The sequence below is a fragment of the Vanellus vanellus genome, assembly GCF_965231255.1.
Source record: "Vanellus vanellus genome assembly, chromosome: 13".
Classification (NCBI taxonomy): Eukaryota; Metazoa; Chordata; class Aves; order Charadriiformes; family Charadriidae; genus Vanellus; species Vanellus vanellus.
In genome coordinates, this window is record NC_138918.1 from 335,295 (window position 1) to 349,892 (window position 14,598).

At 56.1% G+C, this 14,598-nt stretch overlaps 1 protein-coding gene across 1 annotated transcript in view; it reads left to right on the forward strand.

The window, feature by feature from the left end:
* Nucleotides 1-4,198: 4,198 nt before the first annotated feature.
* Nucleotides 4,199-14,598, forward strand: part of DPYSL3 (dihydropyrimidinase like 3) — a gene marked incomplete at its 5' end in the record, with an annotated part of 40,160 nt that continues 29,760 nt past the window's right edge. Inside the window, one exon of the mRNA XM_082490107.1 lies at nt 4,199-4,498. Within this exon, the coding sequence (XP_082346233.1) occupies nt 4,199-4,498 (300 nt within the window). The remainder of the gene's footprint in view (nt 4,499-14,598) is intronic.

The following is a 14,598-nucleotide window of genomic DNA, read 5'->3' on the forward strand; positions in this document are numbered from 1 at the left end:
AAGGGATTTCTACAGCAGTGAGAGCACATCAGTGTTGAGTGCCATCAGCCCCACGCTGCTCCCTAACGCGTCTGCCGCCACGCGCCCGTCTGCCACAGCACCGGAGGCCGCTGACTTCGCACCAACACGTACGTGCCGCCACCGTGCATGTCGCTATCGTACCGTACACAGAGGGAGGTGCATCCTCTTGGCAGTTTACTAGCTCGTGCTTGGAAATGCAGTATTTGATTTCTGTTTACTGATAGACGCCCACGAAAATCACCTGGCTGAAGAACCCCAGATAGTTACCATTGGTCCTGAAATTATCCATTGCTTGATAAAATCCAGCTGGAGTATTCAGCAGTGTGATTCTGCGCCAGTAGCAGTCTAAAACAACAGCGAGGGCCAGTGGGTTCCACCTTGTTAGTGAGACAAGGGAAACACAACAAGATCTTAATGTGCTGTCGTAGTGAGCAACATCCAGTGGCACAGGCAACATTATGTGAACAATAAGCCACAATTTGGGACACGCTTCCCTTTTTTTTATTGCTTTTCTGTTTTTATCACAGACAGAATGACGTTGCATAGAGCATCTGGGAACTGGGAACCAGCACAGAAGTTTGCCAACAGAGGGTGTAGAGTTTATACAATTAAGAAACGGCCTGCCGGCCTGACACACGGAAAATGAATTAGCAAAATCATCAGAAAATACCCAGCAGAGAACAACGATGCCGTGGCAGCAGCAGGCAAGATGACCTAATAAGACTTCTCTGTCAATACCTTTGCTGTTTCAATGATTCAGTTGGCAATTTAAATTCCTGTTCAAATATTTAAAAGATAACACTCTGTAAGTGGGCAGCCTGATGAAGAAAATGCCTGTGAAAGTTATACCGCAGGTTGTGCCTCTCACTGGTTACTCAGCAGATTGGGCAGTCGTCATTTGGGCCCGTGATTCCCCTGCATAGGGACTGACGGGAAACCCAGCTGGTGCTCTGGCAGCAGATGATGGGGACAACAAAGGAAACCAGTACGGGGGCTGGGTGCACAGAGTAAGAAAACACCCACCCCAGACAGGGTGATTATGTCCCATCTTATTAACTAATCCTTTTGCAGAAAGGGATTTGCCTAAAGACCATTTCCAAGAAGGCTGCACCGCTGTCCCCATTCATACCAGCGCGGTTCACCCTGTAACGTCACTGATTTCCATTTCTGAGTGCTGCTTAATAAAAACAGTTCTTACTCTACCAGAAAGACACAGTTTAGTCAGACGTAAATCAGGAGCTTGCCACTACAAAATGTAATTTCCCGTAAAATTAATGCTGTTCCCTGAGCCTGAATACCAGCCTGTTTCTTTTCTTTCAAGATATGACCGCCAGTGCCCATCTGGCAGGCGCAGCTCAGGCTCCCGAACCACGAGGGACAGGCACTCTGGCTCTGGGGTCAAGACGCGAGCGCAGCCCTCGAGCCGAGGGAACGCTCCGCAGGGCCGACGTGTCGGTTCTGGTAGGTCCTGCGGCAGCACCCGAGTACAGGAGCGCAGGCGCCTGCCATCTCCGTCCTCCTTGGGCGCAGGCTGGGGAGACAACCTCTCCGTGGGGTCCCCTCCCTGATCTGTATCTCTCTACTCTGCACAGACAGGCGAGGGGAGATTTGGTTTGCCAGCAGAATTTGAAGACGCACCGCTCATGACCATGTGCCTCAAAAGCATTTTTGCCCACTAGCATACAAACATGTGATTTAACGAAAAGAAAATGTGCTTAATTACAGGGGACAGGCATTTTGTCATCGTATAATTAAAAGCTTCAAATCTGATCTGAGACATACATATACAGAAATATAAATAATGCATTCTGCTGGGCTCAAAAGCAAAGTGAACACATGCTGAGCCCAAACTTCAATTTTCACGGTATTCTTGAACTAGAGGCCTTACAACACCTAACAAAAAGAATCTTAAAAGTGAATGGCAATTTGAGAAATAAAATCAGGAATTGTCTTTTACACAGTGAATAATTTCCAGTAAAGGTCAGATTTTAAAGCCTTCACTTTAGAAGAGCCCCCGTACTCCTTTACTGGTGCCGATAACTTCAGCACAATGCAGCAAGGCACCAGGAAAGATAAACATTAGAATCAGGATTTGAATAAATATTGCTATTAAAGTATAATACTGAAACTTTTGCACATTTGCAGAACCAGACAAAGGCCAGGCCCCGTTCCAAGGAATTTTAATTCCCCATAAAGCTGCACAACCATATGGAGAGGTCCCAACCCAAACAAGGGGTTCACTCTAACCTCAGCGGGGTCAGTGCACAAAGCCACGGGGCAGTCTGCGGCGCAGGAGCATGCTTTTCCTCCCCAGAAAGGCTCTCTGCCTCAAGTGCTATTACTTGGCAACTAGAAGGTGGGGGCTCTGCTCACTGTCGAAAGTGTTCTGGCCACTGGCTCTGAAATCAGCAGATGTGTGCGTTTCCCCCTTGCTAGGGGCAGGAGCTGGCTGAGATGGTTTTCACCTTCTGCTCGGTGAATCCAACTTGCAGCGGGAGGACAATAAATTCATTCATGCTAAGGTGGTCCCTTAGGAAGGTAAAGGCCTGGTGGGCAGCCACTTTGCGTGCCTCTGCGGACAGGACTGGCGGCCTCACAGCGAAGCATCTGGTTACAGGAGAGCATTTGCCAGGAGAGCAGTAGTAGAAGAAACTAAAAAACAAACTCACTCTAGCTATTTGAAGGGATACCTCCTTCCTGAGCAGCCAGGCGCTGCTGCCGCACCCGAAGTGACAGCGAGCACCACACAGGCGGCAGCACGGGGCTCTCCTGCGGGCGCGCGGCCCTGGTGGGGTGTGCAGTGGGGCTCTGGTGCCGGCACAAAGCCCGTGGTGGTCAATTCCGTAAAGCCACAGAGCCAGGGCAGCTGTATATTAACGTTCATGTGAGATCGGAGAACAACCAAATTTAACCCTCTCTGCTGTCGCTTTAGAAAAAGTAAGTGTAGGTGCTGAGCAGTGTTTTACTCTGCTGCGTAACACAATGCTGTTAAAGTAACTCACCCGTTTGCTGACACACTCTGTTTATATTTAGTGCATCATCTCTTCTCCTGACCTTTCAGACCTGAATAATTAGTCAAAAATTCAAGGTCCCGTGGATTGTTCCACTTAGCTAATGACACCGGTACAAGCCCCGTCACAAAAGCAGACTGGTCCCCAGAGCGCAGAAGGAAGGAAACCATCCCAGACCGTTTCCTCCCTCGTAACTCCAAGAAGCGCCCGTCAGCCGGTGCCCGCAGAGTCCCCCAGGCCTGCCCGCAGGGGCATCGCTCTCCATCATGGGTCAGGCTCCGTCTGAATTTTTCGGTAAGTGAGACCCACCAGCCCTCAGAGGACTGGCAGAGACGATGGCACTGCTTTTCACAAAAAGGGTTGGGAGAAGGATAACTGACATCTCATAACACAAATATGTGGTGTGAGAAATTACTTGAGAGGGCGCTGAGCCCAGGTACTACGTACACGTGTTCTCCATAGAGAAATAAACACTGGGAAAAAGAATTTTAAGGCAAAACTCTGGTTTCGGCGCTGTGTGACAGACTCCACAGGCTGCGCCCCTCCGTCAGGCGGCCGTTGCCGTACTTCAGCCTCAGCCGCGGCTCGTACCCCCGGGCCGTTGCACCGGGCTGCGGCGGAGTTCCCGGCGCACCGCCGTACCCCCGCCCGACTCGGGGGCGCCGCTGCAGCCGCTCCGGACTGTGCCTGTGCGGTTCGGGCAGTGCCGCTCGCCCCGGCCCGGCCCGGCCCACTGCAGCCCCGCCGGTCCCAGCGCCGGTCCCGGGGCGGCGGCCCGGCCGGACCCGCTCGTCGCCCCCTGCGGCGCCGGTCCCGGCCGGGCAGAGCCACGGCGAGGCGCCCCCCGCGCCTCCCCGCTCTCCGTCCCCGACAGCCCGGTGCCACCTCACCGCTGCGGCCCCCCGGCAGCCGGCGGAGACACCAGGGCGGCCACCGACACTCTGTCCCGGGGGACGCGGAGCGGCGGCCCCGGGGCCGGGTGGGGCGAGGAGGCGGCCGCTGCCGTCCCGCCGTACCCGCGCCTGTCCCGCGCCCGCCCCCGCCCGTCAGCGCGGCCCCGCGGGGAGGCCGGTGAGCGGCCCCGCCCCGCCCCGCCCCGCCCCGCCCCGCGCGGCGCCGCCCGCGCCCGCGGCCCCGTCCCGTCCGGTGCCGGCGGCGCGGCGGGTATGGCGGCGGGCGGGCGGCGCGGCGGCGGCGAGGAGCTGCCGGTGTACCTGGCGCGGCCCGGCACGGCGGCGGCGGTGCCCCGGCAGAAGCGCGGCGGCCTCTTCTGCAGCGTCGAGGGCGCCTTCGAGAGCAAGACCCTCGACTTCGGCGCGCTGCGCGTCGGGCAGCGCCGCGCCCCGCCGCCCCCCGGCCCCGGCCCCGAGCCCGCCCCGGCCCCCGGCCCCGGCCCCGACGCCGGCGAGCTCCGCGCCGCCCCCGACGAGGAGCGGCTCCAGGACGTGGCCCCCGCGGACGACAGGGTACGGGCCGGGCCGGGCCGGGCCGGGCCGGGTGGGGGCGGCGGGGCCGGTCCCGGGGCCGGGCGGGGGTCGGGGCGGCGCTGCGCGGCGGACCCGGCGGGGCGCGGGGGGGGTTCGGCGCCGCCGTGGCCGCGGCTGGAGGAGCCGCCGGCGGTGTCCCCCCCTCCCCGGTCGCTCTCGGGCTCGGGGGCTCCGCTGTCACCCGCGGGGTGTCGGCCGTTCTGCCGGCGGGATCCGGGGGTCTCCGCCGCCGCCGTACCGGGGGTGGAGCTGAGCGGGTGCGCGGCGGCTCGGCTTGCTGCAGTTGCTCTTTTTTTACTTGTATGGAAGAATTCCTGCCCCCTCCTCGCCCCACGAAAAAAAAGGGGGGGATTTTGGAGTTGTTACTCCAGACCAGGCTGGTCCGTGTCTCATATTGACGCCAATCAGAGGTACGGCACCGGGAGCGAGGGACGGCACATCCCTGGGGGTGGCATCACTGAAGGTATCATCAGGCACAAAGTTTCTCAACTTATGCCAAACTCCAGGTAATGAACAGACTCATCCGGCTCCGCAGCGTAGATCCTTCTGCCAGAGACTGAGATTGCTTCCTGCTTTCGGTTCTGGTCCCATTGACACCAGCCTGAGCTTGGCTGAAAGAGGATGAATTTCATAGTGTTGAGTAAATTCCTCAGTTGGGATTTCGGTGAGCTTGTTCACACGTGAGGCAACTAGGGCTGCTAGCTGGCCTGGTCAATGAGTTTATTGGGGTCTGAACTTTTTAGTAAATGGTTGTCTTAAGGGCACTGGTTTTCAAGGGTGAACAGGGCAAATTAATAAAAACCCGTTTTTAGAAATGGAACCAAAAATCACTGAAGCCTGCAGCTTAAGCTGAAGCAGCGGTGTGGTTGTCTCGGGGTTCTGCAGAAACCTCAGCCCGTGTCCGGAGCGTGAACCCTGATCAGCTGCAAACGGTTGTGATCCTGAGGACCGACCTCACCAGCCTGAGAGGTCGGAGCCTGATGGGAGCGGAAGCAGTGAAGCGTGGTGACTTGGCCTGGCTTAGTTTTGGGGAAAAGCATCAGGCTGTCCTTAACGCTTGCGATCTTCTGTAGGAACTTCTAGCTAGGCACTGGCCTGCTTTGAGGTTTCTTCATTTCACTTTAATTTCTTCAGCCTCTGCTTTTTGGTTTCTCATTGTCACACTATTCAGTTCCTGTTCTTGAGTTTTCCTCCTTTACAGCCCGTTTTACAGAGTCGGGAACAAAATTAACATTATTCCTCTCAGTACCAACCTTGTCCACATGGTTTGAATAGCAGCTGCAGCGCTGACCACTGCATTAACAATTTTATGCTGCTGCTTGTTGGAAAAGAAACAGGAACTCAGGACGGGCTGTCTGCAGGCTCCGCTGTGAGCTTTTCTTTATTAGCTGTACCAAAAATCCCAGTCTCATTCCCTTTTAAGGTCTTACTTAGACCGTTATCTCTTGAGTTTCGTAGCTGAGGTTTTCCTTCAACAGCTGCTCTCTTCCTGATGATTTCTACTCCCAGATTTCTTCCTCTGAGGCCTTCCCGCTGATAAGCATCAGCAACCAAACCCTTTTTATCTGCACGTCTTGTCTAAGGCAGTGGGAGGCTTTCTAGATCAGTGTTCTTGTGCCTACGCGGCTAGAAGGAATCACAGGACTTGGTGCTACAACTTCATAGTTTAGGAGCGTCCCAGAGTATGACGGTCCCGGTGGGAAATGCCCGTCGTGCGTGCTGAGCCTGCACAGCCACAGAGAGTTCGCTTGTGGTGAACTCTGCAGATTCAGAGCACACAAAGGCTCTTTTGTCAAGGCAGATCGAACTTCTTTGAATAATTTCACAGATTAAGAAACAGAGAGAGAGGTTAAGTCAGCTACCCCTGACCAAGAAACTTATTGGGAAGGCTGAGAGCAAGAGACTTGCCTGTGCACAGACAGGGCAGCAGACGGAGCTGCATCCCCTAATTTTTGCAGTGAGCAGTTTCTTGGAAGTACAACAGACCAACACACCTTTTCTTTTTTGTTGTTTTTGTTGCTTTTTTTTGTTTGTTTGTAGCAGCATTAATTACAACTAGAGCACCGGCATTTCTGCAGGAGGCCAACCGCAGCGTGTCACTGCCTGGTGATAACGTGATGCCATACAGCCCGTCGGTGTCATACGGGCCCAGGAAGATGTTTCAACCTCACTGTGCTCTATCACAAAGTCTATTGGAAGGACAAAAACTGAGCTGCGGGTTTGGGCACAGTGAGGCCGTGGTGGCAGTACAGCGAGGGATCAGGCTCACAGCAGTTAGGTGCCGTGTCCGTGCTTCACGGGGGGGAATTGAGCTTTGTCGGTTGATGCAGGGACGGGGAGAGTGGCTGGTGGTTGGGGCGGCAGTGGAGGAGGCTCTGGCTGCGGAGCGGGCAGATGGGCTCGGCGCGTCCCCATGCAGGACTCACCCGAAAGGCACATCTCTTGATCGGGGGCTCTTTGCCAAGAGCAGGAGCCCCCTTTCCCCGGTACGAGGATCTGCTGCAGCAAGGGTGGTGGTTGTTGCAGAACACTTAAGACTTGGAGGAACAGTATTGGGGGGCAGGTTCTGCTCTGGGCTGCACTATTCGCAGAGAGCGAATTTAACAAGAGCGATTTAACTCGGTGTGGGTTTCCGTCAGTAATAGCCTGTGTGGGCTCGACCCTTGTGAAGTTTCCTGTAGTTTTCCTCGAGAGCTGCTGTGCCTTTTGTCTAACCAGGGTGGGTTACAGCGCTCATTTTACTGTAACGAAGTCAAAGAGAGTTTCTCTAGGTCACAGAAAAACCCTCTGAATTCCTGTGGTAGGGATGTTCACCGAGGGCTGGTAACGTATGCGCAGATACTGGGGAGCTGCACTGCTTGTGTTGAGGAGCGGGGAAGGAGCTTTACCTGGCAAAGGGACCTCTCTGCGCTCCCTGCCTGCGAAGAAGGTCAACCAGACGCCCGTGGTAGCCTCCTCCATGTACCTCCTTGCTGCCCAGCCCTGCAGAGACCCTGCTTTTCCATCCTCCTGTTCAGTGACACAGGCAGCAGCACTCGGCTTCTTCAGCTCGCCCCAGACGTGTCCTCCCGTCCTGCCGCGTGGTTCTGCAGTGAAGTCGTCATTTCCAAGGCAACTGGCTGTGGTCCCACAAACACGGGATTGCAGCTTCACCGCAGGCTGGGGCAGCTCCATCAGCCTGGCGCCCGCGGAGGAGGAGGAGGAGGAGGAGGAGGAGGAGGAGGAGGAGGAGGAGGAGGCGGCTCCCACCCTTTGCAGGAGCCAGGAGTGTGAGGGAAGCTACAGGGCAGCGAAGGCAGGCGAGGGGTCTGTCCCCTCCCGAAGACGCGCTGGAGCCCGTCTGTGGCTTTCCCCTGGAGGTGGCCAGTGTCACACGTGCCTCCTCGTGTCCAGCCGGGTGACACCACTCGGATTCAGTTTGTGGTAAATCCTGGGAAGACACACAGGGATGCCTCAAATGGAGAAGGGAGCTTGAACTAACTCAATTCTCTCTTAGTTTTCTCTTTTTCTGACACTTGTAAAATGTGCTACAACTTCAGCATTCAGCTTTTTTGTTTCCGTTGCCAGTAATTTATAGCAGGAACACCGAGCCAACAGCGTTTTCCTCGCCTTAGTGTGATCTAAAAGTTGCAGTTGTGCACTGCCTTTTAGCACAGTTTAAAATCTTGCGCTTATGGAAGGGATCATAAAGCACTTGATAGCATTAATTCGTAACCTCAGTATCACCCCATTCAGCAGAGCGCTCACGTTTTTGTTTTGGTTTTACTTTTTTTAAGAGAAGGATTTGGAGTTACGTTTTTTTCTGGTATTTCTACAAACAACAGGAACAGAGCCAGGGCACTGAGCTAGTTCCCACAATGCAAACACAACAGTGAAACCTGTATTATAATTCATGGAGTTTGATGCTAAATGCTCTGGTCTTTATTGAAAAAAACCCTGGACATTTCTGTGTGTTTTAAGAAATCTGATGCCTGAAGCACAACAATAAGAGCTCAGTTCTTTGGCTGTTCGTGTTGGCGTACAGTTTATTGCCAGCAGTTAAGCAAAACTGCAAAGTTTGATAAACCACCCCCCGTGTAAGACGACACAGATACTGGATTTCATGGGAGCTATGCGGTAGGGGTAGTTTTTTAAAGAAAGTAGGGGTTCAGTTGAAGGGTTCCTGCTCGCTGCAAAGAGCTTTTGTTTTGCCAAAACCCTCACCCTAACACGTAAATAGTTTGACTGATCGCACTACTTTGAGGCAGCAGCCCTTGGCTTCCTTCTGTCCTCATTCTCAGCGCTGGGTGTTCAAGGCTTTGCCAGCCGGACGGTCCCGGTGCAGTCAGGGCAGGGAGCTGGCACCGGGGTGCCTGGGGGTGCTTGGGGGTGTCTGCCCACCCCATCCGTAAGGCACCGTGACAGCACGCCAAGCTCGCGCTGCCGGGGCTTTGGAAAGATGCTGCAATTGTTATTCTGGGTGATGTGTTCTTGAAAACCTCGTACTTTTCCCTGGAGAATGTAGGTCTTTATGGAACTTCTATGCAGAAAAGAAGCTGGGTTTTGCAGCCAGGTGTGACAAATATGGGTTGGCTGATCACTCAGTCCCGCATTGACCCAGCCTTGTCAGCCTTCTGGAAGCAGATCTCTCTCCTCTGAAACGGCAGAGCGCTGGGTGGGCTGGCCGGACCCGCAAGAGGAGTATTTCTGCTGGTGCCTTTTTTTTGTGTTGTGACCCCGGCGGCATTCTGACCTGGTGGTTTAGAAGGGGCTCATGTGCAGGGCAAGGAGCTCTTTGCTATGTCCATGATAGGGTTTATAATGCTCTTTACCTTTGCAAAATGATACCCTGAAAGATTCTTCATTTAAAATAAAAAGCCGGTGATATTTTTCTCCACATCCAACAGCTAATAATAGGTCCCGGCTATGACATGTTTCATGGGAGCAATGGAGCATCACCAAGTGTGCCACCAAGTACACTGTATACAAGATGCTCTAGCAATAGCCCATTGCGGCGGATAGGAGAGGTGATGCTTCTTTTAATACTGTACATTTTTTCTGAGGTTATCAGAAAACACGGCAAGATCTGCACCCGATGCTGCATTAGGGAAAGTCTGTTTCCATGGGCAGCTTCCCGAGTAGCCGAGGTCGCTCCTCCCTGGGCCACAGACCAGCAGTGGGCGGTGGGCTCGCTGCGTACTCTGGTGGGGGATACGGTGAGAAAAACACCTGCAGCAGGAGGTGGCATCGGTGACGCAGCAGCTTCTCTCCTCTGAAGTGGTTCTGGCCATGAAGCCCATCAGGGTACGAGGAGCCTCTGTCCCTGCTGAGCTGCTGGCTTTGGGGCGAGGGCTGCCGGGCGTCCGCGGTCCTGACAGAGGTGTCGCGGAGGTGTCGCCGGCAGCATCCTGGCAGGTAGCACTCAATTGGCAAAGGTACTTTGGGAGCCAAACAAACTGCATGAGCCACGTGGACATTTCTTGTTCACACAAATTTGTGTGACTTTTGAGATGCCCATTTTAGGAAAGAAAGGAAAACAATGAAAGATTCTGAGATTTGCAAGGCAAGACTCGCTGCTTTCTCACTTGGAAGAGGCTTTGTTGTGTTGGAAACTCCTCTAAGCATTTTTTTATGAACACAGTTGAAAGTGTCAAACGCAAACTTCAGTAGGTTTAAACTGAAATGAAACATTGTGGTTTGGCCGCAGCAGAATAGTTGACTCTGTCCAAAATAATCTTTTCCTTTTCTTTTTGTCTAAGATGTCAGTACCTCCAACAGGCCAGAACCGCCCCAGCTCTGCCTGTCCACCAGGCGGGAGGAGTGTTTGGCTCTGGTGGGTGCCAGGTGTGCACCGGTGAGGCGGACTAGGCTTTTGGGGGCTTTCGCTTCCAAGTGGACGGTGTCTTGCCGGCAGAGAGGCAGCTGCCAGGAGGATTCAGCCGAGTCCCAGGGTTGTAGCTCAGCAGCTTTTCTGTGTCCCTCAGCCCTACGCTGCTCTGCTCTTCGTGTGCCCACTCCCAGCGGCCGCCTCCTCCGTCGCCGGGCGAGCAGGGCCGGGGGGCTCTCGCGCTGCTTCGCCGCTGCAGAAGGGTTTTGCTTGCAGTCCCGGCCGGGCAGGTGAAGTCCTGCAGCCGCTGGGCTGGCGGCGGCCGGCGCCCTCTGCTCCGGACACAGACATGTGGATTGGGGCGGCTCAGAGGGAGCTGAGCTGGGGTGTGCGAAGGGAGGGGGCTCAGCAGCAGCCTGAGGCTGTGCGTGCCCTGTCGGCCGCGCTGCCCGCACCGCAGCGCGAGCCCGCGGATCGTCCGGGCAGATACAGCCCCGCGGGAAAGTTGTATGGGGCTGGTGGGGAGGTGTATGAATTGTTTAGTGGGAAGCTCTATGCGTCTGTGTTAGAAGTGACTCTTCTGCAGTATCACGCGTGACCTGGAAGGAGAGGTGCAGCGCGTGTGCGGGTGACAGTGGTGGTGTGAATCCCGGCTAGGGAGGAACGATCCCGACGTGGTCTTGAGGACTGAGAGATGTGAGCTGGGAATGACAAAAAGAGATTCAGCTCTGCAAAGTGCAAGCAAACAGACCTAGAGAAAGACTGTAGAATGTGGATGCCATTGTAAGTGGCCTTGAAACAAGGAGGTTTTGTGACGAGACCCAGAAAAGTCGTTTCATACGTGTGGCCTGCTCTCCAGAGCCGGTCTGGGCGAGTGCTAAGCTGGTCACTGATGGTCGGCCCTAATCCCAAGGAAAACCACAGCGGGACCAGCTAAATCCGTGTTTGCTCTGTTGCTTTACTTTGGGTGAAAGCTTTCCCTACACAGACCCCTTCCATCGTCACCTCTGCGAAGAGGTGGAAGTTGGAGAAGGCTGATTTTTCTGCTGGGGAGCAGTTGCTAGGGATGGCTGGAGGAAATGGGAGGAAGAAACAAAAACTAAACATGCCGGCAGCCTTCCTGGAGACAGGGCTGAGAAGATGGAAAATATAGCTGGACCTTGGCTTGTTCAGCTGGGCTGGCTCTTGGCTGCGGGTCGGATCCAGCAGCATCTTTCCCATCGCTCTGCGGGGAACAGACGAGCTCCATTTTACAACACACGGATTTGGATCCGGTAACGGGTGTTTCCGTTCCACTGAGGGGGGGAAAAGAAGTGATGCCGAGCAGAGAGCTCAGACCTTTCTAGTCCTTGCTCTGCACGTTAAAGGGGACAAGACGGGTACCTGTGTTTCACAGACTCGGGCTGGCCCGGCCGCGCTCTGAGGGAATTGAGTCATTTCAGTGGAAATCCGGATGCTCTTGTGTAGCCAAAGCTCACCCCATAGGGAGCTAGGTGTGAAGTGGAAGCCATCTCCCTCCAGGCTTGGCATTGGTGTTTTGGATGATGTTTCGGGGCGAGCAGTCTCCTCTGGTCAGGCATGGCGGGAGGGATGGACAGACACAGCAGCCCACAGCGGGAGTGGGCATCCCCGGCGTGTCGGTGCTGCGCGCCATTGTCCCCATTGCAACAGGCGGTGTGACATCCCGATACCTCGCTGCCCTGTCCCGGGTGCCGCTGCGGCTGTAGGCGCTGTGGAGCCTGCGGGATGTGTCCTCAGGAACGGGATTGTCAGCTTATGCCGTGAAACCTGTGTGCCCAGCCACGCTGCCGTGGGTCAGGCCTGAAGAACACTGACATTGGATTGAAGATCACGAGATGACAGCTGCTGGGCGTGCTGCGCTCTCTTTGTTTGCAGCAGCCACGATCGCCAAGAGCGTCCTGCTTTGCTGGTGCCTGTGACTGTCACAGGACTCGGGTAGCGCTCCGGGGAGAGCGCTGAGGCATCCCTGTGCCTGTCGTGGGCACACAGGGATGTCCCCTGTGTCACAGCAGTGACCTGAGGTCCTCGCTCTGTGCTTGGGTACCTGCCAAGGCCCTGTCCCAGCCATGGTCCGGCAGCGTGGGCAGCTGCTGCTTCGGCAGTCATCCGCGGGGAGCTGCCTGCAGGCTGCCCCGTGTCGCACAGACAGGGGGTCACAATGCCTGTGTTTTTGCTAGGATGAGGCAAAGTGAGTTCAAATTGCAAAAAAAAAGCTTCACATAAGTTCAGTGTCAGTGCAGAAAGGAAACCACAGGTTGCACCTTTCACATCACGGTGAAATAGCTGAACCTAATAAAAATCCTGTTTCCCAACCTACACATTCAAGAAGTGAGGAGGGACCTGAAGTTGGCTCAGACCTTCCCATCATGTCAGACTGATATATGGAGGAGTGGGGAGAGGGACAGAATCAATGCTGAGCTACCATCACCAAACGCAGCATGTGCTCTGATCCTGTGTGGGAGAAGAGCTGTGCCACTGTCACAACTGCGCTTATCCTGCACGTGGCACAAGTCGGGATCTGTCTGTGGGTGGGGTTTGGGTCGGTCTGTGGTTTGCAGCATCTGGTTTTCTCCGGGATGTAAGGTAGATGCTGCTTGCAGTGAGCTGAGCCAGCCTGCTGGCAGGAGCCGGCCCTAGCGGGGTACCTTCAGTTTGAGAGATGCCTCTCGTTAGCCTGGCTGTCGCCAATTAGAGAAGGGGTGCCCATGTGCTCCCCATGCCTGCTGGCCGGGGGTACCAGGCCTGCAGGGGGTGCAGCGAGGTCCTGAATGCCCCGGACTTTCTCTTTTTGTGGGGCTCTTGGCCATGAGAGCACAGCAGCCTGCAGCAGGGCCTCTGCTCGTGGCTGGGGATGGAGGGGTGGAGAGCAGCCCTGAGGAGAAGGACTTGGGGGTGTTGGTGGATGAGAAGCTCCCCATGAGCCGGCAATGTGCGCTGGCGGCCCAGAGAGCCCCCCGCCCCCCGGGCTGCATCCCCCACAGCGTGGCCAGCAGGGCGAGGGGGGATTGTGCCCCTCTGCTGCGCTCTGCTCTGGTCTGGGGAGACCCCCCCGCAGTGCTGCCTCCAGCTCGGGGGGTCCCCACAGCAGAAGGACACGGAGCTGTCGGAGCGGGGCCAGAGGAGGCCCCGGAGATGCTGGGAGGGCTGGAGCCCCTCTGCTGGGAGGACAGGCTGGGAGAGGTGGGGGGGTCAGCCTGGAGAAGAGAAGGCTCCGGGGAGACCTCAGAGCCCCTTCCAGTGCCTAAAGGGGCTCCAGGAGAGCTGGGGAGGGACTCTGGGTCAGGGAGGGGGAGCGATGGGACGAGGGGGAGCGATGGGACGAGGGGGAACGGCTTTAAAGTAAAAGAGGGGAGAGTTAGACTAGATATAAGGAAGAAATATTTCTCGCTGATTGTGGTGAGCCCCTGGCCCAGGTTGCCCACAAAGGTGGTGGCTGCCCCATCCCTGGGAACATTCCAGGCCAGGTTGGACGGGGCTCTGAGCAACCTGGTGTAGTTGAAGATGTCCCTGCCCATGGCAGGAGAGGTTGGACTAGACGGGCCTTTAAAAGCCCCTTCCAACCCAAGCTGTTCTGTGATTTCTGAGCGTTTCTTTGGTGCCCTGAACCACCACCTCATTGGCCAAGAGCCTCCTTGTCTTAGTGTTGCTGGGAGGACCCTGTCCATGTTGGGTGTCAGTGGAGCCAGGCTGCGGGAGGCACTGGTGGGTGGGAGGAGGGCCACTGGGGGACACAGGGCCGGTGGCAGCAGCACCTCCATCAGCTGCAGCAGCCGGGTCCCGAAGGGTCTGGCCCTGCGCTCTGGTGACATCCCGTGGCACTGCTGGCACCGGGTGGGGGAAGACCGTTCTCTTGACTGGGAAGGAAATGTCTCTCTGGGACCCCTCATTTTTTCCTGCAAACCTGGCTGTACGCTCCGCTGCTTCTGCTCCCTTCCCGTGCTGCTGCTTTAACTGGGACCCTACTGCTGCTCCCAGGCTGTCAGCCCTGAGCCCCTGAGCCCATTCGCAGATTGGGGTTTTGTGGGTACACACCCTTGAGTTCTGGCCAGCTCGTCCAGCTCTCCAGCTGGTGTGTGGTGGGCGGACTGTGAGGGAGCCGCTTGCGGTGCACGGAGCGGGTCCCTGGGAGAGGCGCTGCCGGGGCGGGGGGCTCGGGACCCCTGCCTGCAGCAGGCTCGGAGCCCGCCGGGGCAGTGCGCACTTTCTGGGGCTGAGTCCCCATTGTGCCTCTGCGCACTGGTGGGGTTGCCCC